Source organism: Erigeron canadensis, chromosome 7 (assembly GCF_010389155.1).
Source record: "Erigeron canadensis isolate Cc75 chromosome 7, C_canadensis_v1, whole genome shotgun sequence".
In the NCBI taxonomy this organism is placed as follows: domain Eukaryota; kingdom Viridiplantae; phylum Streptophyta; class Magnoliopsida; order Asterales; family Asteraceae; genus Erigeron; species Erigeron canadensis.
In genome coordinates this window covers 22203040-22227586 of record NC_057767.1, presented here as the reverse complement: position 1 = coordinate 22227586, position 24547 = coordinate 22203040, and the positions used below count along the sequence as shown (strand labels likewise).

The following is a 24547-nucleotide window of genomic DNA, read 5'->3' as shown; positions in this document are numbered from 1 at the left end:
CTTCTCCTAAATCTTTCATGGCAAAACACTTTCCAAGATGGGATTTAACATCTTGCAACATTGGAACGTGTTTTCCTATGATTAATATGTCATCGACATACAAGACAAGGAAAGTAACATTACTCCCACTAGCTTTGCGATATACACATGGCTCATCGGGATTTTGAACGAAACCAAACTTTTTGATTTCTTCATCAAACCGTTTATTCCAACTTCTTGATGTTTACTTTAGTCCATAAATGGATCTTTGAAGCTTGCATACTTTGTTGGGATGTTTCGAATCAATAAAACCTTCCGGTTGATCCATATAGACTTCTTCATCCAAGTAACCATTTAAGAAGGCAGTCTTAACATCCATTTGCCATATCTCAAAGTCATAGTACGCAGCTATGGCTAAGAGAATCCTAATAGCTCTAATGTCCACAACTGGAGAAAAGGTTTCTTCATAATCAACGCCGAAACGTTGAGTATAACCTTTCGCCACGAGACGAGCTTTATAGGTGTGTACATTTCCATCCATGTTAGTCTTCTTCTTGAAGATCCACTTACACCCAACAGTCTGAGCATTTTGTGGAAGATCAACCAAGCTCCAGACTTGATTGTCTTTCATGGATTTCATTTCCACCTTCGCATCTTCAAGCCATTTGTCAGATTCCGGATCTGATAATGCAGCTTTGAAATTCAGAGGCTCATCAAGATCTCCAACAACGTCTTCTTCTGCCATCAGACATAGTCTTTCGGTAGGACGTCTTGTCCTTTCGGACCTACGAAGTGGAATTGCTTCATTATCATCGACTTGAGGTTCATCACTTTGAACATTTTCCCCCCCAAGTTGATGATTGCTAGTATCTTCAGAAGGTGACACATCTTTCTCTTGAATCTCATCAAGTTCTACAATCCTCCCACTGTTCTCTTGAACTAACTTCTTTTCAAAGAACTCAGCATAACGAGCAACACGAACAGTTTTTTTGGCGGGATCATAGAAGTCGTAACCCATCGTTTCCTTAGGGTATCCAACAAAGATGCACTTAGTAGTCCTGGGTTCAAGTTTGTCAGGCATATCGCGCTTCACAAGTGCCTCACATCCCCAGACTCTTAAGTAAGACAAATTAGGGACATCACCATGCCATAATTCGTACGGTGTTTTGTCAACCTTCTTGGTTGGAACCATATTGAGAATGCGTACAGCAGTCTCTAGAGCATAATCCCAAAACGAAAATGGGAGAGTTGTACGGGTCATCATTGATCTCACCATGTCTAGCAAGGTTCGATTTCCCCTTTCAAACACTCCATTATGCTGAGGAGTGTATGGAGGAGTAAGTTGTTGGACAATGCCACATGCTTTAGGATAATCCTTAAACTCTTGGCTTAAGTACTCACCACCTCGATCCAAACGAAGAATCTTGATGGTTTTACCGAGTTGATTTTCAACTTCATTCTTAAACTCTTTGAATGTTTCAAAGACTTCATGTTTATGTATAAGCAAGTAAACATAACCATAATGACTGAAATCATTCATAGAATGATGAAGTAGCTAGCATTTTTCCTTGACATATGTCTAAAAGGGCTACATACATCAATATGTATTAGTCCAAGTAGTTCCTTAGCCCTCTCCGGTTTTATGCGGAAAAGATATACTTGTCATATTTCCGAAAATACAAGATATGCATTTGTCAAATGATTCATCATTTGATTGTAAGATCCGTTCACGTTGAAGTTTTTCAATGCTTTTCTTGCTAACGGTAATTCGAAAGACACGCATTTATCAAACGATTCATCATTTGATTTGTAAGATCTCTTCACATTGAAGACTTTTAATGCGTTTCTTGCTAATTTTAATGTCGAAGACATGCATTTATCAAATGATTCATCATTTGATTTGTAAGATATCTACACATTGAAGTCTTTAAATGCGTTTCTTGATAAAAATTAAACAAGATGACCATGTCAAAGATAGAGTCCAAGTTAACTTGACTCTTTTGCTATTGAATTATCATTTGAATCTCATCAACACTTATAATTTAGTTAAGAAGATACTTGAAGAACTGGTTAAACCAACTTGCTTCTTCTTCTTGTTCAACTCAGCTAGATACTTAGGACAATTCCTCTTCCAGTGTCTCACTATAGCATAGTGATGACAAGCCTGGTCATTAGCCGTATGCTCCTTTTTCCAAAGGGTCTTTTAAGGTTTTGAGACTAAACACTTTGTTTTCTCTTACCTAAGTTCTTGCCTTTAGCTTTACGGTTGTTTTGCTTTCTAAACCATTCCCCCCTTGATCATAAGAACTTAAGGTATCTCAGATTTCTTGAAAGGTTTTCTTCATACTCAATCAACTTGACATGAAGTCCAACTATGCAAATCTGCAATTATCTCTTATACCAATAAGAATTGATAGAAGATACGCATAGTTTAATCCTTTCCATAATGCTCAAAGTGACTCTTCATCTTGAGTACATGAGCATTTACCGGTTTCCCATACTCGTGTTCAAGTTATGGAGTGACTCAATTAGCTAAAGTAATTCAACTCCAACTTGTTTTCCGTACATAGACTTGAGTTATTTGATCATATCACACGGATTTTGCAATCCGAATTACCTTTTGAAGCTTAGGAGACATGCTTCCAGCATCAAATAAGCAACCTCAATATGTCTATTATACCGAGTAGTTTATGCTTCCAACTGCAAAGCAGTGGCATTCGCATTAGGAACAGCGGTATCTGAGTTTCAATGACATCGGTTTTCTTTTCAACTCTTAGAACAATTCTCTATTGACAAAAACAGTCATTGAAATTGGTTTCAGAAAGTTTTCTCTTTCTAGTATCGACCTGAAAGCCGATTGGTGTATGTTTTGTGAAGGATTTGTTGCCTTTTACAAAACAGATTCAAGTTCAATTATCGGTATTTTCGATAATAAATCCTTAAGAAATTAATTACCCAATGTTTATAAAATAAACAATTAATTTCATTAAGGCTAGGATCCAATTGACATACAACCATTTCATCAGTTGATCTGCTAGAAATAATTGCATTCAAAAGTTAAGTGACGATCAGTAATTGCATCACAAGTGCAATTCCTAGAAAGTATGTGACCTACGTAAGACGCTCGATTCATCAAGCGATCTTTTGTAGTCATGTTTTGTCCCATCTTTTGCCACGGGTCAAGGTCTCACCGCTTAACTCGCTTTAAGTCGTCCAACTAAGAACGTGCAAAATTGACCACCACTGTGTACCAGTGAATGGGTTTTGCCATGTAATCTTCAATTCACCACTGTGTACCAGTGAGTAAAACAACGACCCCATGTGTCCTTGACAAATTGGATGGCAATGACTTAAGTTTATTGGGTCATACAATTTGATATGTGATCAAAAAGTTATGTTTAGAAGATTCATGCATATCTTCTAAACATAATATTTAATAAAATCATTTGTATAGTCTTAGCAACACGAGAGAGCTTGGTAGCTCCATTTGAACGCACAAAGAAGCGCAAGGGCAAAGGTATGCGATGAACGCTATTTAAAAACCCGCCCTTTTAGAAGGCTAGCGCACTCCAGCTTATACCTCTCTTAGAGTTTGTTCAAATGGGTGAGCCGGTGTATCTCAAGGTTGTAGGACTCCAATTTTATTAAAAAATCTCTTATTTCGATATTGCTTAGTCAAGTTTATCTTTTCTCAAAACAATTTTACATCACAATTTATATCTCAAAAAATATGCAAAATTATAAACTATAACTATTAAACATGCAACGAGTTATGGTAAGCCACCTAAACATGTCACTATGGTTTATTTATGTCTAATCCGGCTCCCCCTTCAAAGAAGAGGACCACATACATCAAGTTGCCTTGATTGCGTAAGCCTAAAACATGTACATCACAAACTATTATCATATAATCACATAGTTAGCTTTCTGGAAATTCCAGTAGCTTCACGACCTATTTAGACCTATTTCTGGTCCGATTCAGATTTCGACCAGAACTACAAAGTTTTAGCCCTATGTGTTGAGAATCTACAGTTCAAAGAACGACCTCTAACTCATTACGGATTAAAAGATATGAATTTTTTAGTAAACTGTTGCAAAACAGAAAGTTTATACGAAAAATTCACATTGTCACACAATTAATTATACAATTATCTAGCATAATTAACCCTAATGATCAAGATTTCATATCAATATATCTAAGTAAGAATCATGAATGATTTGCATGAAAAATTCATGATTTTTACTTCTTTTTAACAATTAAAATTAAAAGTACAACACATAATTACATACAATTTATCACATAAACATGTAATTAATCAAAACTTGGATTAGGAACCCTAAAAAAAACTTCTCTTTTTTTATCTGGAAAAAATTTTCGAACCATATATATATATATTAAATAAAACCTTTTTCTAATTAAATTACAAAAACAATTTAACTATATATATATATTCAAAAATTTGAAGATCAAGAACCCAAACCCCCCCTTCAAGTTTTGAGCTTTTGGTAATCAAAAAACATACATAGTAGGCTCGTGATACCACTGTTGGGTTATATAACTAATTATCACAACAAATCACAAAGCACGCAACGGAAGACAAGATCTATGTAGTTTAACTAATTAACCAAGGAATAGAATTTGTACCTTATAATGGAGAGATTGAAGATAAGAACAAGGTTTAAATTAACCTCTCTACGATTGCACACTCAACGTTGGAACGTATGTATGCGAGTACTTGATCACGAACAACCCTTTGTTTAAACCCGAAAACCTAGCTAACCCGAAAACCCTTTTTCCTAGCTATGTAAACCGAAAATCAAAACCCTTTGTGGGTTGATGTTTGGCCGAGAGGGAGAGAGAGGAGAGAAAAACCCTTTTGATTTTAATTGTGTGAAAAACAAATAAACATAAGTTTATATTTATAGGATTAGGAAACTTAATGACCAAGTCTTTTAGGGTTTTGAGACCCTAGTCGACCGGCCCCCTATAGAACATTCTAGAGGGGTTTCCTAATTGTTTCCTAATTCCAACTCTTCTCCGTTAAGTCCGTTAATTAAGTACCGTTAACTTTTAATTCTTTTAACGAACCTCCGTTAGTTTTTCGTGATCAAATTAATCAATAAATTACATTTAATATATTAATTAATTTATAGTTACATTCACGTTGAGGTGTGACCCCGTAGGCTTAAATACTTTTCGGACATACGTTCATTTTACGTGATCATATTCCAACACTTTCTTCATTTCCCGCCGACTAATTTATAGATCATTCAGTTCTTTTGCTGTTGTAATAAGAACATCACTGCTAACACAACCGCTTCTGTTCTACTGATCACATGCTCAGATAGTCAGATCAGCCATTCAGCCGTACTTCTTACAGCTTCAGCCCTGCAGACATGGGTCTGGTCTCTTTCTCGCCACCAACTCTCAAACCGCCTCCTTTCTAAACCTTGCCTTGATACAAAACTGTTGGTTTCACAGGCCCCTCTCAATATTTAGCAACAATCCCACTATCCTCTTCAACATTTATGTCCTAAAAACTTGGTCAAACTTGACGCAACCACATTGTTCGTGTGAGTGGTTCTTGAAATTGGAGAATAACAAATTCTGACATTTTTATAGGTATGACTTTTTCCATCTTTCCTTTACTCTTGGATACTTCTAAATTCTTCTTATCAAACCTATTATGAGTATCTTCAACCTCTGACATATTTTTTATGTGACAATTTAGGCCTTTTTAGTACAAATAAGATGTCACAGTGAAAGCTTATGAAATGCTTACCACCAAGGATAGAATGCATGGAAGCCACCTAGTCATATGTGGTTCGACCTCTCATTCTACACTTCCATGACTCACCGACCGATCTATTTTGTCCATTTCACGTTTGTGTATTAAATCTACTTGTACATATACTATTTGTCACTTAATAATATCCACTTACCAGCCTAACAGCTTACCCATGTCACTCAACAGCTTAATAGGATAGTGGCAAATCTCACCCAAAATCGGTTGATTGGGTAATCCAAATCTCACCTATTGAGGAAAAACCCGCTCCCTTAGGAGTTCTTCTATAGTAACCTAAAAGAAGATAAGTGTCATGACAGTAGTAAAACTACAGGTACTAGGTCGAATTTCTTAGGTTATAGCATGGTCAGGAACACTTAAATAAACAGTAAATAAGGTGTCAGTATAACCTTTTCATGTAATATTCTGTGTTATAAATTTACATTCTGTGAGATTCAAATATTTTTCCAAGCAGATTGAAATACAGTTTTAAATTTTTCAATATCATCATTTGCACAGTTCTTTTAAGCAAACGACGGATATGGGGTAATGTTTTTACCCAACAATATCTGAAATATACAAACTGTATTTTCTATTGTATAAATGATACACAAAAATGTAGGTTTACTACCCAAAAGATGCGCATAATCATTGGAACGAAAGCGGAAACAGAGTGTGTTGTTTAACTCTTACCTGTTGATTTCCGCACTGCAGGATTTACATATCTTCACAAGTCTTCCTTAATATCTCCAATTCTCCATAGTTTATGTAGTAGTTAGAGTACATATATGAAGCAACTGAGACAGGCACACATGTCCATCTGTTAGATAATTTTTTCTAAAATATCTATTGAACCTGCTGACACATTACCCCTGATAAGGGCATCTTGTACTGGATGATGTCCCTGAACAATGACAGCAACAGAACTGCATACTTAGTATTGTTTGTTCAGGTGTCATATTCATTAGTTTTGGTCCATGGTTGATAACAAAAGTAAATAAACTGGAAAAAATGTCAATCTCCTCAATAGGGGCATGTTTTCTCAGCACACAACTAAATACTAGTAAAAGACCAAACACAAAAGTGTACGTTGATACCTGTATAATGGAATTCAGGCTCTATGATTTTGAGCCCATACAAACGTTGTATCCTTCCGCACGATATGATAATTTTATCCGTAACAATGGATATTGACTTGGGGATGAGGATGTCTTCCAATTTTGAATTGTCAGCTGCTATTTATTTCACAGGATTTAGTATTTGAATTTCGTTGTACAGAATCTATATATAAAAACTTTGATACAGAACCAAATGGAGTTGTCTTCGCACAACTATGTAAGAAGTTGCAAGTCTTACCTTATTACAAACGAAAAAGAGAGTGATTAACTTTTTCAAGATTGTCACACGTTCACGCTAAACCCTTTTTACTGAGACAAAAAAATTTTACTGTCACAAGTTGAGTTTCAAAAATTAAAAAATCTACTCGATGTCTTGTGAATTGCGAGAAGTTGACGGGTATTTCTTCAATGATCCATTAAGTGACACCAACTCCATAGACATCCTCAAAGCATTTCAAGAAATAGTTACAATTTAAACCCTTTTTCATCATCTACTTTGAGCCATGACAATCTCCCCACCCCAATTGATGAACTTCAAAAGTAACACTTAGACATTAGCTTAATATGTGAGTGTGTGACATAAAACTAAAGTGGCATGGGTTTAGGGAACAGAAAGACAGGAACCAAAAATTAACCTCTATAGTCAAAAGCTATCAGATGATGGTAATCAATGGATTCAATGGGTTATATGGTACGCCATGAAGCAGAAGGCAAAAGAAATCAGGTACACAAAATGAATCTTTTAAGGCTTGAGGTTCGATACATACCCAAACTTATAATCCAAACATCAATGAAATCTAATGTTGCAACAAACTTAAGAGTTTATGCAGCTCAAACAGCCAAGTCCCAAATCCATTAAAGAAAAACTACCCCTGATCATAGTTTTCTTTATTCTTCCATCTCAAACAGCTCTCACTCTCTCAGCAATCCTTCACTGTGAGTTCTTCGCATCACAAGATCCGGCCTGAAGCTCACAAGCTTGCTGCTTACATGAGGAAAGGAAACTGACATCTGTCACTCGTCATCTTAACCTCACTTGGAGGAAGTTTCACATGCCATCCACGACCACTCACTGCTTGACTCTTTCATCCATGAGTTGACTTTTTCTGATTATCATCCATTATACAATTACGTGAAGATTTGGATTCTTGATCACATGTGCACAAAATTGCTATGATCACATATATGCAAGTCGATTACATGTAATCATAGAAATATTCATGCACATGTGATCAAGAATCCAAATCTCCATATAATTGTATAACGGATGATAATCCATGCCTCTACACAATTATAAACTTCAAAATTATCCGTAAGTTATTCAGAAAACAATCAAAAAACAATTTTCATGTAAAGAATAATCATCGGTTGGGCTTGATTTGAAAAGATCTCAAAGGTTCTCGCAAAAAAAATTTCTCAAAATAACTTTTCACTATATATATATATATATATAAGTACGTATAGTAGCACAATAGTCTACCTGGGTTCATGCTAATAATGAATATAATAGTGTAAAAATCAAAAAATAAAATGAATCATACAATAATGATTTAAACTATTTTTCTCAAACAAAACAACTACGAGTATATTACAACGTTAATAAAAAAGAAAATACACAGGTCATCTTTGTTGGAACCACGTTAAATATGATCATCACTATCGTTTATCATTCGTGATATGATAATTGACGATAACTAAAATCCCTATGTCTAGTAAATATACGATGGGCGTATTTACTCTTAAAGACATATTATAGGGTTTCCCATTAGATGATTGGAACTTCAGAGACTTATAACGCACATACTAAACACCAGGGTCTAAAGTGTAAATGTTCTTTCTATAAATAGAGAGTCATTTACAAGAATTTCAACCCTAATCTTCACCATTCTTGTGTGTGTAATTCTCTCTCATAATTCTCAATCCCATCATCAAACAATCATCTTGTTTTGGGAACCAAACAATCATCTTGTTTTGGGAACCCGACAATCAAATGGCAAATATTCTTGCTCTTACAGGGTCCTCTGGATCGTCAGGTATACTTATAATATTATCATATTTTCATTATATTTATAATATAAATCATATATAATCCAATATCTGGTATCATGAGCCAATGGTTTTAACGATCTAATGATTTGTATTGTTTATGGCTAAATATGATTTTGTCTAATATGAAATTCATGGATAAAGTCAAAATCATTTTGGATCTCAATTTTTTCTTACGGCTGAAAAAAAAAATGAAAAAGTTTTGATCTTAAATTGTTAGATCTATTGTTGATATTAAACCGAGAAAACACTATTGTTGATATTAAACCAAGAATCATGAAATTAAATACAATTGTTTGTCACGAATGAAAATGTATATATAGTTGCCGACAACAAATTGGAAAATAAAAAATGGTCAATGATATGTGTCGACACATTAATTGTGACAACTAACAAAACAATTGTTGTGCATTTGGTTTCAACCGGCATCGAACAAAAGAGAAACGAAATGGTTTTTATTTATTTTATTGTCGATTTTGATTTAGAATTTATTGAATTCGATGAAAATAAGTTGTTTTTTGATTTAGGCTTTATTGATTTCGATATTATTTTAAGTCGATTTTGATTTAGTCTTTATCGAATTTGACCTTATTTCAAGTCGTTTTTTGATTTAGTCTTTATTGAATTCAACCTTATTGCATTATTGTATAAGACCTTATATTAAGATTTTGATTTAGACTTTATTAAATTCGATGAAATAAGTTGTTTTTTTATTTAGTCTTTATTGAATTCGACGTTATTTTAAGTCGATTTTGATTTAGTCTTTATTGAATTCGACCATATTTCAAGTCGTTTTTGATTTAGTCTTTATTGAATTCGACCTTATCTTTATTATTATTGAATTCGACCTTACATATACTTAAGTCGAGATCAACCTTAATTAATTTATTCTTGGTTGAGTTTGACTTGCTTAATCTAGCTATAAAAGTTGAGTTCGACTACTAATGTGTTGACCTCGGCCTCATTCATTTTGCTAAAAATCAAGACCAACTTTTATTGATTTCGACCTTGTCGAGTTCAATCATAACTTGTTGAGTTCTTCTTTATCAAATATGATTTTTCCTTCAAAAAAGAGGAAAATAAAAATAAAAATTTTATGGCAAAATTTGGACCCCATAATTTAGGGGCTTCGCACTAATGTAAATGGGTTTATCATTTGTGCCCAAAGGTCAAATGTGATTCTCATGTTGCGATCTTTTCCTTTTACATAATGAACACTAAGTGTATTAATTCTGCCCAAAGGTGATTTAATATGCTTTGTGTATCAAAAGGACTATTTGCATGCATAATATACACGATTCTTAATTTTGTGCCCAAAGGTCAAAAGATAAGCGTTGTGTTGCATGACCTTAATGCTCATATACACTTAGATATTAGTTATTTCTGCCCAAAGGTAATGTAATATCTAAGTAGAGCCTTACTTTAGCCTATTGTTTTGGTGTTTACAATATGCTTAATATCACTAGCTTCATTACTATAATGGTCATAGTCTCATTATTTTAGAAATATTACTATTAGCCCTACTTATTTTAGGGATTACTTTAGTTCTATTACTATTAAGAGACATTACTTAGTCTTCCTTAGATAGCTAATCATGTCACTATAAAAACATTATTATTAGTCCTACTTATTTTAGGCATTATTATAACAATCTTCTATTACTTGTATCCTAAATTTATATCCTCCGTATATCCACTGTCAGCACCTACCCTTGGCATTGAGCCACTTACCGGTGCAAACTATGCTTCTTGGAAAGATCAATTAAATCTGACTCTAGGGTTCCTAGACCTTGACTATGCCATTCGCCATGATGAGCCCGATGCTGTTGTTGCTACCTCTACTGCAGATCAAAAGGTGGAATATGAGAAATGGGAAAAGTCAAATCGTTTGTCACTAATGACGGTCAAGAACTCTATTCCCCTCGGTATCCGAGGAGCTATCCCAAACTCTGACAAAGTAAAAACTTACCTCAAATCTGTTGAGGATCACTTCAAGGGATCGTCTAAGGCGCATGCAAGCAGCTTAATGCTACAGATGCTTACTCTGAAATACGAAGGAACTAGCGGTGTTCGTGAACACATAATGAAAATGACTGACATGGCGAACAAGCTTAAGGCTCTTGAAATGAAAGTCTCAGACAATTTTCTTGTGCACTTCATAATGACCTCATTGCCCGCTCGTTTTGATGCCTTCAAGATTAACTATAACGCTATGAAGGATAAATGGAAGATGAGTGAGCTAATCGCAATGTGTCAACAAGAAGAGGATCGCTTCAAGCTGGCGTAACCTGAAGTTGTTCACCTCACTACCACTGCTAAGTCCAAGAAGAGGAAGGGTTACAACGGTAATAAGACTGCAAATAAAGTCGCAAAGACCAACCCTGGTGCAATTGCCTCTAGCTCTAATCCCTCGACAGGCAATCCTAACTGCAAATTCTGTCGTGCCAAAGGGCACAGTCAGAAAGATTGCCCTAAATTCAAGGAGTGGCTAGCTAAGAAAGGTAACGTACTTTATGTAATATTTGATTCCTTTACGACTGATGTTACTGTTAATACATGGTGGGGTGACTCTGGTTCCATGGTCCATGTGACCAACTCAATGCAGGGATTCCATACAATCCAGAAGTTGCCAAAAGGCCAAAGAAAGCTTAGAGTTGGAATCGGCGATCTATTAGAAGTCAAAGCCATGGGAACTTTTAATTTACATATGAGCACTGGAAAGTGTATTAGATTAATAGATACCTTATATGTACCGAGAATTACTCAGAACCTTGTATTTATTTCTAAACTAGACCTTGAAGGTTATGTAATAATTCATGGTTTCGGCAAGATTGCTATTACTCATAATAATGAATTGCTTGGTCGTGGTTTCTTGGATGTATTGCTGTATTAGTTGGAACTAGATCATAACTTCTCATAATCTTTGTTGTCTTTTAATGTCGATGATATAACTAAAACAAAGACAAAATCACCAAAGCAATGACAGAATTCCTCCATGTTGTGGCATAAACGTCTTGGCCACATCTCACGAGATCGCATGACACGACTCGTAAAGGACGCAATCTTACCTTCTCTTGACTTTAGTGATTTTGAAACAGGTGTTCAGTGCCTCAAAGGCAAAATGGCTAAAGGGAATAAGAAAGGAGCCACCAGAAGTTCCAACTTGTTGGAAATAATTCACACTGATATTAGTGGCCCCTATCCCGCTTCCATTACAGGACATACATCATTTATTATTACATTTATTGATGATTATTCACGTTACATGCACCTATATCTGATTAAGGAAAAGTCTGAATCCTTACAAACTTTTATTGATTTTAAAACTTTAGTTGAAAATCAACTTGATCGTAAAATAAAAGTTGTGAGATCAGATAGAGGAGGTGAGTATTATGGTAGACATACTGATGTTGGTTAAGCCGCTGGTCCTTTCCATGACTTTTGTAAGGATCATGGCATAATTAATCAATATACCATGTCTGGTTCTCCTCAACAAAATGGTGTTGCTGAAAGGAGAAATAGAACCTTAATGGACATGGTGAGAAGTATGCTTGAGAATACTAACTTACCTACTTTCCTTTGGACTGGGGCCTTAAAAACAGCCGTTCATATACTCAATAGAGTTCCTTCTAAATCTGTCCCTAAAACTCCTCATGAGATCTGGACGAGTAAGAAACCGAGTCTTAAATATATGAAAGTATGGAGCTGTCCTGCCGAAGCTAAATTCTATAACCCTAACTTAAAGAAACTAGATCTTAAAACTATTACATGTTTCTTTATCGGTTATCCGGATCACTCAAAAGGTTATCGGTTTTACTGTCCTACCCACACTACTCGCATCACTAACACGCAGCATGTCACGTTCCTAGAGAACTCAGAGATCAGTGGGAGCACGACAAATCATAACTTTGATTTGCAAGAAGTACAAGAAGCAAGGGGGAACGACTCGTCGGTTATTATCACTCCTCCGATAATTCCTCTTGTACAGAACGTTGCTCCGAATGTCACTGATCCAACTCCTCCTAATGCCAACCAAGAGACCATTAATGCTGAAGGATCTTCCGAAAATCCCAAAAATCAACTCAGGAGATCATCAAGGTAACGTAGGGCCACTAATTTTGATGACTTCATAACTTATCCCACTGAAGTTGAGGACATTGGAAAGCTTACTGATCCTACTTCCTATCGAGAAGCCATTAATAGTGATCAGACCATTCAGTGGAATGAAGCCATGATTGAAGAGCTAAATTGTAACACCCCGACTAGGCGGAAAACTCGGGATGTAAGATAAAGCACATGCGCACATGGATATTCCATAGGAAAAGTTAAATGAGTGCATAGATTAAACATAAATAGTCACTTACATAGTTCAAATCACAAATCATAGTTCCCAAACATAAATGTCAAACATAAGTTCTACATCATCCAAACAAATAGTAAGATAAGTTCCCACGCAGGGGAAACAGTTAGGCATATTGCCATCTATCACATAAGAATGCAAGCAAAACTCCAAATCCTAAGCCTGAAGTCTGCTACGAGTCCCATGCTACCAATCCTAGCCACGATTTGCTTGCTTACCTGAAAGGAATACTTAAAAGAGTCAACACAAAGGTTGGTGAGTTGGTAGATTTGAGAACATATATGTTTGCTTGAAATCTCGTTTGAATCATAATAGTTTCCTTAAATAATCTCTTGATACATTCATTGTTTGAGTAAATAGTTTTATGCCGTTAAATGAGAATACACGAATAGTTGGTATGAAGAGGCATGACATGTTCATGTTACATAAGTATGAGTAGAGTATAATCGTGCACTTACAGTCGACCTGGCTAGTATGTACATCTTGCACTTACAGTCATCGTCATGACCTGGCTAGTATATCAATCGTGCACTTACAGTCATCATCATGACATGGCTAGTATGTATCGTTATCATAAAGTAGTCAAATAGCTATCGAATAACCAAAGAAAGAAGTTACGGCATATATGAAAAACACGTTTGTATTCCTTTCACCCCAAAGCATAAGTAAAAAGGGGCTACGAAGACTCACCGTGATCTGCTACAAGCGTAGTTCTACAAGCACAGAGTATGAACACAGATATAGTAAGGTATATCTATTCGAATCCAAGTATGTCTTGATGTCAACCTAATCACAAACCATTGAGCATAGATGGATACATGTATTAGTTCTTGTGATTATTTATTCACTGAGTGTCCTTGATGCACTGATGATTTGGTCCCTTAAAGATTCTTGAACATTTTGACTCAAAAGTGTTTTACATAAACTAGACTCGAAAATGAGCGTCTTTGAACTCGCATATAAGTTTGTTTGTGCCTTTAGTAATGAATCTTAACTTTTAGAATTTCAATTTGATTAGTTGTAGGACTCGTATTTTGATGGTCAAGATGGAATATGTCTTAATTATACCTTAATTAGGGTTTCCTTGTACATGAAAGACTTGGAATATGACTAAGTATAGAATCTGATTATAACTGAACGAAGATAAAGTTCTTAAGGTATAGCTGAACGAAGATAAAGTTCTTAAGGTATAGCTGAACGAAGATAAAGTTCTTAAGGTATAACTGAACGAAGATAAAGTTCTTAAGGTATAACTGAACGAAGATAAAGTTCTTAAGGTATAACTGAACGAAGATAAAGTTCTTAAGGTATAGCTGAACGAAGATAAAGTTCTTAAGGTATAACTGAACGAAGATAAAGTTCTTAAGGTATAACTGAACGAAGATAAAGTTCTTAAGGTATAACTGAACGAAGATAAAGTTCTTAAGGTATAGCTGAACGAAGATAAAGTTCTTAAGGTATAACTGAACGAAGATAAAGTTCTTAAGGTATAACTGAACGAAGATAAAGTTCTTAAGGTATAACTGAACGAAGATAAAGTTCTTAAGGTATAACTGAACGAAGATAAAGTTCTTAAGGTATAACTGAACGAAGATAAAGTTCTTAAGGTATAACTGAACGAAGATAAAGTTCTTAAGGTATAACTGAACGAGGATAAAGTTCTTAAGGTATAACTGAACGAAGATAAAGTTCTTAAGGTATAACTGAAGGAAGATAAAGTTCTTAAGGTATAGCTGAACGAAGATAAAGTTCTTAAGGTATAACTGAACGAAGATAAAGTTCTTAAGGTATAACTGAACGAAGATAAAGTTCTTAAGGTATAACTGAACAAAGATAAAGTTCTTAAGGTATAACTGAACGAAGATAAAGTTTGTTTTGAAGCTTAACTTCGTTTTTGAAGACCTAAATTCGTTTTTGGAGGTCTAAATTCGTTTTTGAAGGTCTAAGTTCGGTTTAGGGGTTCTTCGAACGAATTTGGGACTGACTTAGTGAAAAGGGGGTTTTGAAGATTAAAACATGTTTACGACCCAACTTTGATCACGAAAAGGTTACTAAACACTTTTAGGCACAAACCCATTACTCTTAACATGATTTTTTCATCAAAATGGACCAAATCATCAAGAACATAAATTTGAAAAAGAAACATACTTTTATTTTGATAAAAATCTCAAAAGTTGTTGTTGTTACCTGAAAATTGATGCTAGAAATATGTTTTGATTATCACAAGGAAGCTAAAAGTATGAGAAATTTTGGTTTAACAACCCAAAATCATAAGATGGATGTTGTGTGTGAAAATGGTGGTTGTGAGTATGTGTTTTAGAGAGAGTGAGGAAGATGGAGAAGATGAAAGAAAGAAAATGGTGGTTGCAAGTATTTATAGTCTTCCCATATTAACTAAACCTTATAAATGTAGGGACCTTTTGTGAAACATTTCCGGACTAGAACTTCTTAAATACGGTCGTTTACGACACGGAATTCGGTATTTTATCGTATTAACTCTTAAGCTCGTCTTATAATTTTACAATTTAGGATTGAATTGCCCTTTATGTGAATACATATTTGAAACTAGAACATATCATGAATTTATTTAAATTATTTCTGAAGCGGTTGTTACATAAATTCCATGAAGCATAATGATGTTTGGGAATTGGTTGAACTTCCTGAAGGATCTGAAACTGTCGGTTGCAAATGGGTCTTCAAAACCAAATTAGACCTGATAGGAAATGTCGAACGCTATAAGGCTAGATTGGTTGCGTAAGGCTATACTCAAAAGGCTGGAGTTGATTATCAAGAGAATTTTTCTCACGTGTCTCGTAAAGACTCTTTAAGGATTGTTATGGCACTAGTAGTTGACTTTGATCTTGAGTTACATCAGATGGATGTCAAAACAGCTTTCTTAAATGGAGACTTGCAAGAAGACGTATATATGTGGCAACCTGAAGGATTCGTTCCAAAAGGTAAAGAGCACATGGTCTGCAAGTTAAAGAAGTCCATATATGGGTTGAAGCAAGCATCACGACAGTGGTATCTTAAGTTTGATGAAGTCATAAAAGGACAAGACTTCATAAAGAATCAAGTGGATCAATGCACCTATCTCAAGATCAGTGGGAGTAACTTTATAATCCTTGTTTTGTATGTAGACGATATTCTACTAGCAAGTAACAACTTGGATATGTTGCATGAGTCGAAGCGAATGCTTTCACAAAAATTCGACATGAAAGATCTCGGTGATGCCTCTTATGTCATAGGTATTGAAATACATCGGGACAGGCGTAATGGTGTTATGGGTCTTTCTCAAAAGGCTTATATTGAGCGCATATTAAGACGCTATAACATGCAACACTGCACCCCCACTATAGCTCTAGTAGTAAAAGGAGACGTGTTTGGTTTTTTTCAAAGTCCAAGAACTGAGATTGAAAAGGAGCAAATGAGGATGATACCTTACTCATCAGTAGTTGGGAGCATTATGTACGCTCAGGTTTGTACTCGTCCAGATATTGCTTACATCACCGGTATGCTTCGGCGTTATTTATCTAATCCCGGATTAGCACACTGGAAAGCGGCTAAAAAGGTTCTACGGTATCTGTAAGGGACCAAAGACTACAAATTAACATATAGAAGAAGTGACAATCTAGAAGTAGTAGGTTACTCTGATTCTGACTTTGCCAAAAGCAAGGAAGATAAGAAATCTACTTCTGGGTATATTTTTATGTTAGCTGGCGGACCTATATCTTGGCGGAGTCATAAACAGAAACTGGCTGCAACATCCACCATGATGGCTGAATACATTGCCGTTTATAATGCTACTTGTCATGGGATGTTGATTAGGAACCTGGTCAGTGGACTCAAAATTGCGAACTCTATTTCTAGACCATTGAAGCTTTATTGTGATAACTCAGCTGCCGTAACTTTCTCGAACAGTAACACTTCAACTGGCTCTGGGTTGTATCTCGATACAAAGTATCTGTTTGTACGCGAACGAGTTGAGGAAAATGTTCTTTGTATTGAGTACATAAGTACAAATGATATGCTAGCGGATCCGATGACCAAAGGTCTTCCTCCTAATGTATTCGTAGGACACGTGTTGAAGATGGGCTTACTAAAGACTTAATGTAATAGCATATTGTACTTATTGGTCATTATTATTATTATTATCATCTTAATAAAAATTTTCTCTATATTCAGATTTTGTTTGTCTATCAGTTACACTTAGCACGCATAATGGTGTGTGGACATTAATAACAAAATTTGTCTTAGTCAATTGATCATTGCTAATTAGTTTTAAATTTGAGTTATAGTTTGACTAGTGGGGGTCCTGAGTTGATGTTCTTCTCTACGACTGTACTTATTGACTATGATTTCAGTTTAAAACAAAATGAGTATTATCGCGGCCAGACTTATTGAATACTCATAGATAAATGATCGCTTGGTCAAGTGGGAGAATGTTGGAACAACGTTAAATATGACCGTCACTGATCGTTTATCATTCGTGATATGATAATTGACGATAACTAAAATCCATATGTCTAGTAAATATACGATGGGCGTATTTACTCTTAATGACATATAATAGGATTTCCCATTAGATGATTGGAACTACAGGGACTTATAACGCACATACTAAACACCAGGGTCTAAAGTGTAAATACTCTCTCTATAAATAGAGAGCCATTTACAAGAATTTCAACCCTAATCTTCACCCTTCTTGTGTGTGTAATTCTCTCCCATAATTCTCAATCCCATCATCAAACAATCATCTCGTTTTGGGAGCCCGACAATCAAATGGCAAATATTCTTGTTCTTACAGGGTCCTCTGGATCGTCAGGTATACTTATAATATTATCATATTTTCATTATATTTATAATACAAATCGTATATAATCCAACAATCTTAACAAACAATAAAATATGGCATCAACCATAATACAACAATGTAAAAATTTTGTGTTATATCTTCATTCTAGCTAAAAAAACATATAAACCAACAATTATTAGTATTATATATTATACAAGGTCTTCTACCCGCACGATGTGCGGCGATTTTAAGTTTGATTTGTTTGGCTTAATAGTGTAATTTTTCAAATTTATACAACTTGATGATTAGGAAAAATAATTTTTGTGTTAGTAGTTTAATTGAAATATTAGAAATACTAGTGAATGATTATAAAAATGAAATTAAATGTGTTAGTCTATCAAAAGGATGATGATCTTGTAGGGTGATAGCCAATCTATGTGTGCTGATCTTGCAAACTGTGAGTATTGAAAATGTGTATACATATAGATGTGTGGATCATTTGTTGTTTTATCCATACATAAATTAATTTTCATAGATATATCATTTATCGAACAATTGAAAAATAATAAGAATGTTGTCTTCAAATACTCGAAAAGCAATGGCATAATGAACAACCGAAAGTACGCGTGAGCATGCAACAAATAGCTACTAAGTCCAAACCACTACAGCTACTATAAGAATACAATTGTAAATGTAAGTTGATTGAAATATGGATAAAAGAATCATTGAATTAAAATGTGGCTGCTAGTTGACATTTATTAGTATTTGATTTGATTTGACTAAAAGTAGTATATAAACCACTACCGTACCTGATAATCCCCTCCATTTGATGGTGTCAACTCTTGTTCCTTGATATAATACCTCTACTGGGTAAACCTTCCTCAACTTTCCCATCTATCATATATCCCATGATATTCCAGTATAATATGGACTATGACTGAACCACATCAATCCGCAATCCCCCGCTGCAATGAACTATTAGGACGCCGTGGAAAACACTTTAGACATAATTCCTAATAAGCTCGATGAAAAAAGGACGTATTGGTGGGAAAGACCACTACACATACCAATTGCAACCAACTCTACCCACTAATTTGTTAACAGAATCATGGAAACGATTGTGGATACAGATGTCTAGAAACTGAGGGCCAAAAGCTGGTGGGGAAACACCACCCTTCACCATGCTGCCAAGGTTGCGAGCTACATAAAAACAATGAGGTAAACTATCCTTAAGATTAGAATCAGGAGAGAAAACCATAAAGGGTTATGAGGTAAACTATCCTTAAAGTTATAGGATGGTACCAGTCCATATACCGGAATGTTGCTATCATGAATTAAGTAGCTCGTGCGAATAGGTAAAAAACCATAAAGGGTTATGAGAACTCATGCCTTTGCCATCAGGGAAGCAACGCTAGAAGAAGTCCGGATGAGGTCGACCATCTGCATCTTTGATTGCATCAGTTAAGACTACTCCGGTGATGATCACTGAAACAGTAGCCCTAATAAAGATAAAGAGATATATTAAATCACTCTGTCATATATAGTTTTAAGTAAAAAATTTGCAACCACAAATATGAAACCCAAACATGTTATGACATCAGCCAAAGGCCCGACCCATTTGACCAATTACTTGACTCATCTATTTAACCTCCCCTAGCTTTAGATAACCACTCCATAGACATGATCACAATTCACAAGAAACGAACAGCTAAAGAATAACAAAGAGAGTCATAAGAATTAAATAAAACGTATATCACTATAATCATGAAGAAACTCAAAAAAATACCAGTATAATAGTTGCATTCTTACATAATTCATTATCGATCACAACTTTAGGCCGATTCATTTGTCAAATAAACTTCTCATATTCTTTCTCCATGTTTCCAGAATAACTCATGTTACAACTCTGTGAAATTAGTCATCAAAAGGATAAACATACCCCATATAAAGAAAGATACTTATTAGTTATTACCAGCAATTAAGCATTGAGTGTCCTACTTATTAATATGCTAATTTGTCTATTTTCCATCAAACAAAAAGCTATTTTTGGGCCGGAGGGATTTACATATGGGTAAATATAGAGATACGTTCTCTTCAACTATGTTTTTAAGCATATTTTTCGGCCATGAAACAAAACTTCACTTTTTAGAAAATCATATGCAAACTATTATAGAAAATCAAATTAAAACTCACAGATCTCTACATACAGGAAAAATGATACTGTATATATTTATGTAAAATATAACAGGATATTAGCCTATATAAAATAGAAACTAATATTAAAGCTTACACTTGGCCATGAATTAAACAATAGAAGCAATACCTTAGGATCCTTATGAACAATGAGTTATCCAGGTTGGAACCAAATTGTTAATGATAAAAGGGAGATTGGTATAAAACTTAAAACTCAATAAAATAAATTAGATATGTTCTATAAACAACATACCCTATTATTGTGATTCTCCGATGAATGTAATTCAGACATTATAGAGATTTGATAAGAGATTATCTTTCGACCCTGACTATAGTTTTTTATTTGTGTCTGTGCATCGAAAGATAAAAGGAAGGAAAGGAGGTTAGGGTTTAAGAAAATCATTGGGAGAATATGGTCGGGTTTAAGAGTAGGGCTTAGGATCCACGTAGTGTAGAATGATTTTATTTATTTAATATGTAAAAAATTATGGAGGTGTCACCTATAAAAAATCCTATGTGACATTGTTTTAAAATAGGATAAAATATGAAGAAGGCTTTAAAAGGCTTGATTAACTACTTTTTATAGTTTTGTAATTCAAGTCAACATTTCCATACCAGCTTGCAGGTTTCCCACCAACAATCTACAATAATATACTCAGTATATATAATTTTTGGTTAAAGCTTCTTTTTGTATGCATTTCCAACTTTTGTAAGACTTTTAGATGACCACGTCACCAATTTACAAGTTATAATAAGAGGCCAGGTATATCATACATAAATAGAAAGTTCCATACACACACATAGGGTTTGGATATATGTACAGACAACAGCAATACATGATATATATGATAAATTCATAAATATAGGAACGTATTTCAGAAAATAAAGAAAAAGGGTTGTCAAAAGTAAATAACTTTTTATATATAGATGGATAAAATGTGAAGAAAGATAAGTTGCCTGAATAGTGGGTGGAGACAGACGGAGAAGGGGCGGCAGAAGCGATTGCAAATACCCTTAACAGCGGTCTAGAGTGGTGGTGAAAAACTGGAGGTGAGATTAAAGATTTGTTGTTGTTGTTGTTGAAAAATACACCAGAGAGGTTAATTGCCATTGCTTTTTTGGTGTCTAAAGAAGACAAGGGGATAACTGTTTCATAAACAAGCAAAGTTATACACCTCACCTCCAGGAGTAAAGATATTAAAAACAAATTTTCTCACTTTCTCTATGTTTTTAATCATCATTTGTGAAAATTTTATGATTACCATAAAAATGACATGTTCATTCCTAATAGTTACGAGTAGCTGGTCTTACATAGTTATTCACCCTCGCCGACACCGAGCTATATCCTGCTTGTGATTGGATGTCTTTGTTAGACTTTGTGGCCAAGATGTCACACATGAAAGCCATGTATCATTGGACTGATGGTTCATTTGATCATCTTCTAGAATTTCTTAAATTTGCAATGCCGAAAAAGAACACATTACCTAAGTCACATTATGAAGCTAAAAAGTTAATGAAAAACGTTGGGTTAGGATACGAGTCAATCCATGCTTGTAAGAAGGACTACTGTTGTTTTGGAAGAGATGCTAAGAGTTGGAAAAATGTCCAAAATGCAATGAGAGTAGATGGAAAGACAATGAGACGAATGGGAAAAAAGTTGCTAAAAAGGTCTTGCGTTACTTTCCTTTGACTCCCCGATTAAAGCGCATGTATAGTTGTAAAGACACTACAAAGTGTATGACTTGGCATGCTACCGGAAGGTGTACTGATGATGGTAAAATGCGTCACCCGTTTGATGGTAAACCATGGCAAGATTTTGATGAACGGTATCCGGAATTCGCAAGAGAACCTCGAAACGTCAGATTAGGGCTGTCTGCAGATGGTTTCATTCCATTTGCCAACACGAGTATCCCCTTCTCAATACATACAACACAATAATACACAGATACATACAAATATCATTAGATCAACATATTATATACACATACACACACCTCTATCTATTCCTATATCCATACATACGTTTATCTATATGTAATATATACATCCATTTACATCTATCTTCATTTATATCTATCTATTGATATATAATTTTCCTCTTCTTTCTTCTTATTAATAATCAATTTTCTTTTAGTGTAACGGATTGATGTAGATAAAATCATTCATAAAACAATAATATTTGATTTGCAAACTTTGTCATCTTTCATAAAACATAATTGTTTAATCCATGATGATGATGCCGCAGATAATGTGAATACTAGAAGGGGATATAACGGGGTTGAAATAATTAGTACTCCGTATATGGACTAAGTAATATACAATTCAAAGTCAAAGTTTATAAGTGAAAGGGAGTTTAATAAAAATAAAATTAGGGGCATCGAAGTCATATGCTTATATACTCCTTGTGCATAGCAATTAGCAAATCATTCCCCATCACAAAAAAAGTGGTGTCTCGTGAGGTTGGCAGCCGCCAAAAGGAAAACCCTCACTTGGGGTTTTTGTTCTTCGCGAAAGAAAGAGGCGCAAAAGTTGGCAGCCGCAAAAAAAAAAAAAAAAAAAAATCGTAAAGGATCGAGAGTAAGAGGAGCAGCCAAAAAGACGACCCCTCCTTGTTTTTTGTACAACCACACGCACAAGCAGCAAACAATCTTTTACTGTTTGTTTTCTTTTCTTTATTATCCAAATATTACATATTAATAATGCAACACCCTTTTAAAGGTGGTGGCAACAATGGTGGAAGTGAACTCTTCCCTAAACAAAATGCATTTAACTCTCAGTTTGATAACTCAAACAAGAGATCAAGAAACCAAGAAAGCGTAAACCATCAAAAGTCAAAACCTTTGACCACCGTAAGTCAAAGGTCCAACCTCCCTGTGAATAAAGTAGGAAACGGCAACATATTCTTCAAGACGCGAATGTGTCAAAGGTTTCTTGATGGAATATGTGGTAATGGGGACGGCTGTAGTTTCGCTCATGGCTCTAGCGATTTACGTGATCCACCACCGAATTGGCACGAACTCGTGAAGGATAGTAAAGGTGGAAATGGAGGTTTGCATTATAATGATGAGGATAGATGGATTCAGCAAAGGGGGATTTGTAAAAAGTTTTATTACAGGAATGAATGCCCGTATGGAGATAAGTGTAATTTTAGCCATGAAAGGCCTGCTAAGTTTAGGGCTGATACAACCATGGATACCGAAAGAACAAGAGAAACTTCTATGATCAGCATTCAGACTATGGTTGACCGTGGTCAAAGTCAAATTGATGCTGGTGAACGTGTTGTTAGTGTTGTAAACACTGGTCAAGATGTTTCTCAGAAGACTAATATTTGGAAGCCTGGAACTTGTGGCAAATGGGAAACAACTAGCCAAAGCATACATGCAGGTATTTATCCTTTCTTCACGTCTTCTTAGTCCATACATATATATTTCAACTCAAATCATATAATAGTTTATGACACATAATGGAAAGCTGGACACATTAAGCAATAACATGGGTTATCGGGCCATTTTTATGTATAGAAAGGCAGAAACTTTTGTACATCGATTACCTTTATTGTTAGGTTTATGTATATAACCCTTTTATCAGATTCACCTATCTCTAAAAATCGTGGTTAACTTAAATTCTTGTTATGCTGCGAAGCATGCCTAGAGATGCAAGAAATAGTTAACATGCTTTTAATGGTAATGGTATTTACCTACAAAAAGTGAACATGTTGTGATAAGAGAAATGACCCACAAAATTAAGAACGGCTTAAATTGTAATACTGTGTGATTTGTGTTAGAAAAGGCAAACTAAAGTGCATTAAATTGATTGTTTACGGAATTTATAAGGCTCAGTTAATATCATCATTCGATTTCTATATGTGTGTTTTATTCGTTTTTGTCAATTTGAAATTATATTACACGTGCACCATGAATCTCGTATACGTCATAGCGTTGTAACATGAGCTATCCTTAAATGCGCCTTTTGAAGCTCTATTAACTTCAGGACTTCTTTTTATCCATTTCTCGGGACCAAATACACCAGCGGGACGTGTGGATGTTGGCAGGTACCCTTCAGTTGCAACAAACACAGTTCACAATTCCTTTGTCGTGCCAGTGGCCATTGATGTTCCCATGCAACAACATATAGGAAGAGGTTTCTTGAAATTAGCAAATAGGAAGATGAATCGCATATATGGAGACTGGATTGATGATGAAGAAGATGAGTCGATCTAAGCGCATCAACTATGTGCCTGATATCCTTTCAAAAGACAAACGGACTGATCG

The 24547-nt window shown here is 35.0% G+C and overlaps 1 protein-coding gene across 1 annotated transcript; it reads left to right on the top strand.

Annotated features, from left to right (window-relative positions):
- The first annotated feature begins 22975 nt into the window (after positions 1-22975).
- On the top strand, positions 22976-24496 carry LOC122609098 (zinc finger CCCH domain-containing protein 39-like). Its single transcript, XM_043782159.1, has 2 exons — positions 22976-23660; positions 24267-24496. The coding sequence occupies exons 1-2, from the start codon at positions 22976-22978 to the stop codon at positions 24494-24496; spliced, it is 915 nt and encodes a 304-aa protein (XP_043638094.1).
- Positions 24497-24547: the final 51 nt, after the last annotated feature.

Bases quoted from the DNA above. Each gene is read 5' to 3' on its own strand.
- LOC122609098 (XM_043782159.1), top strand. From the start codon at position 22,976: ATGCAACACCCTTTTAAAGGTGGTGGCAACAATGGTGGAAGTGAACTC. The intron at 23,661-24,266 runs GTATTTATCCTT...TATTAACTTCAG, and splicing joins TAGCCAAAGCATACATGCAG to GACTTCTTTTTATCCATTTC.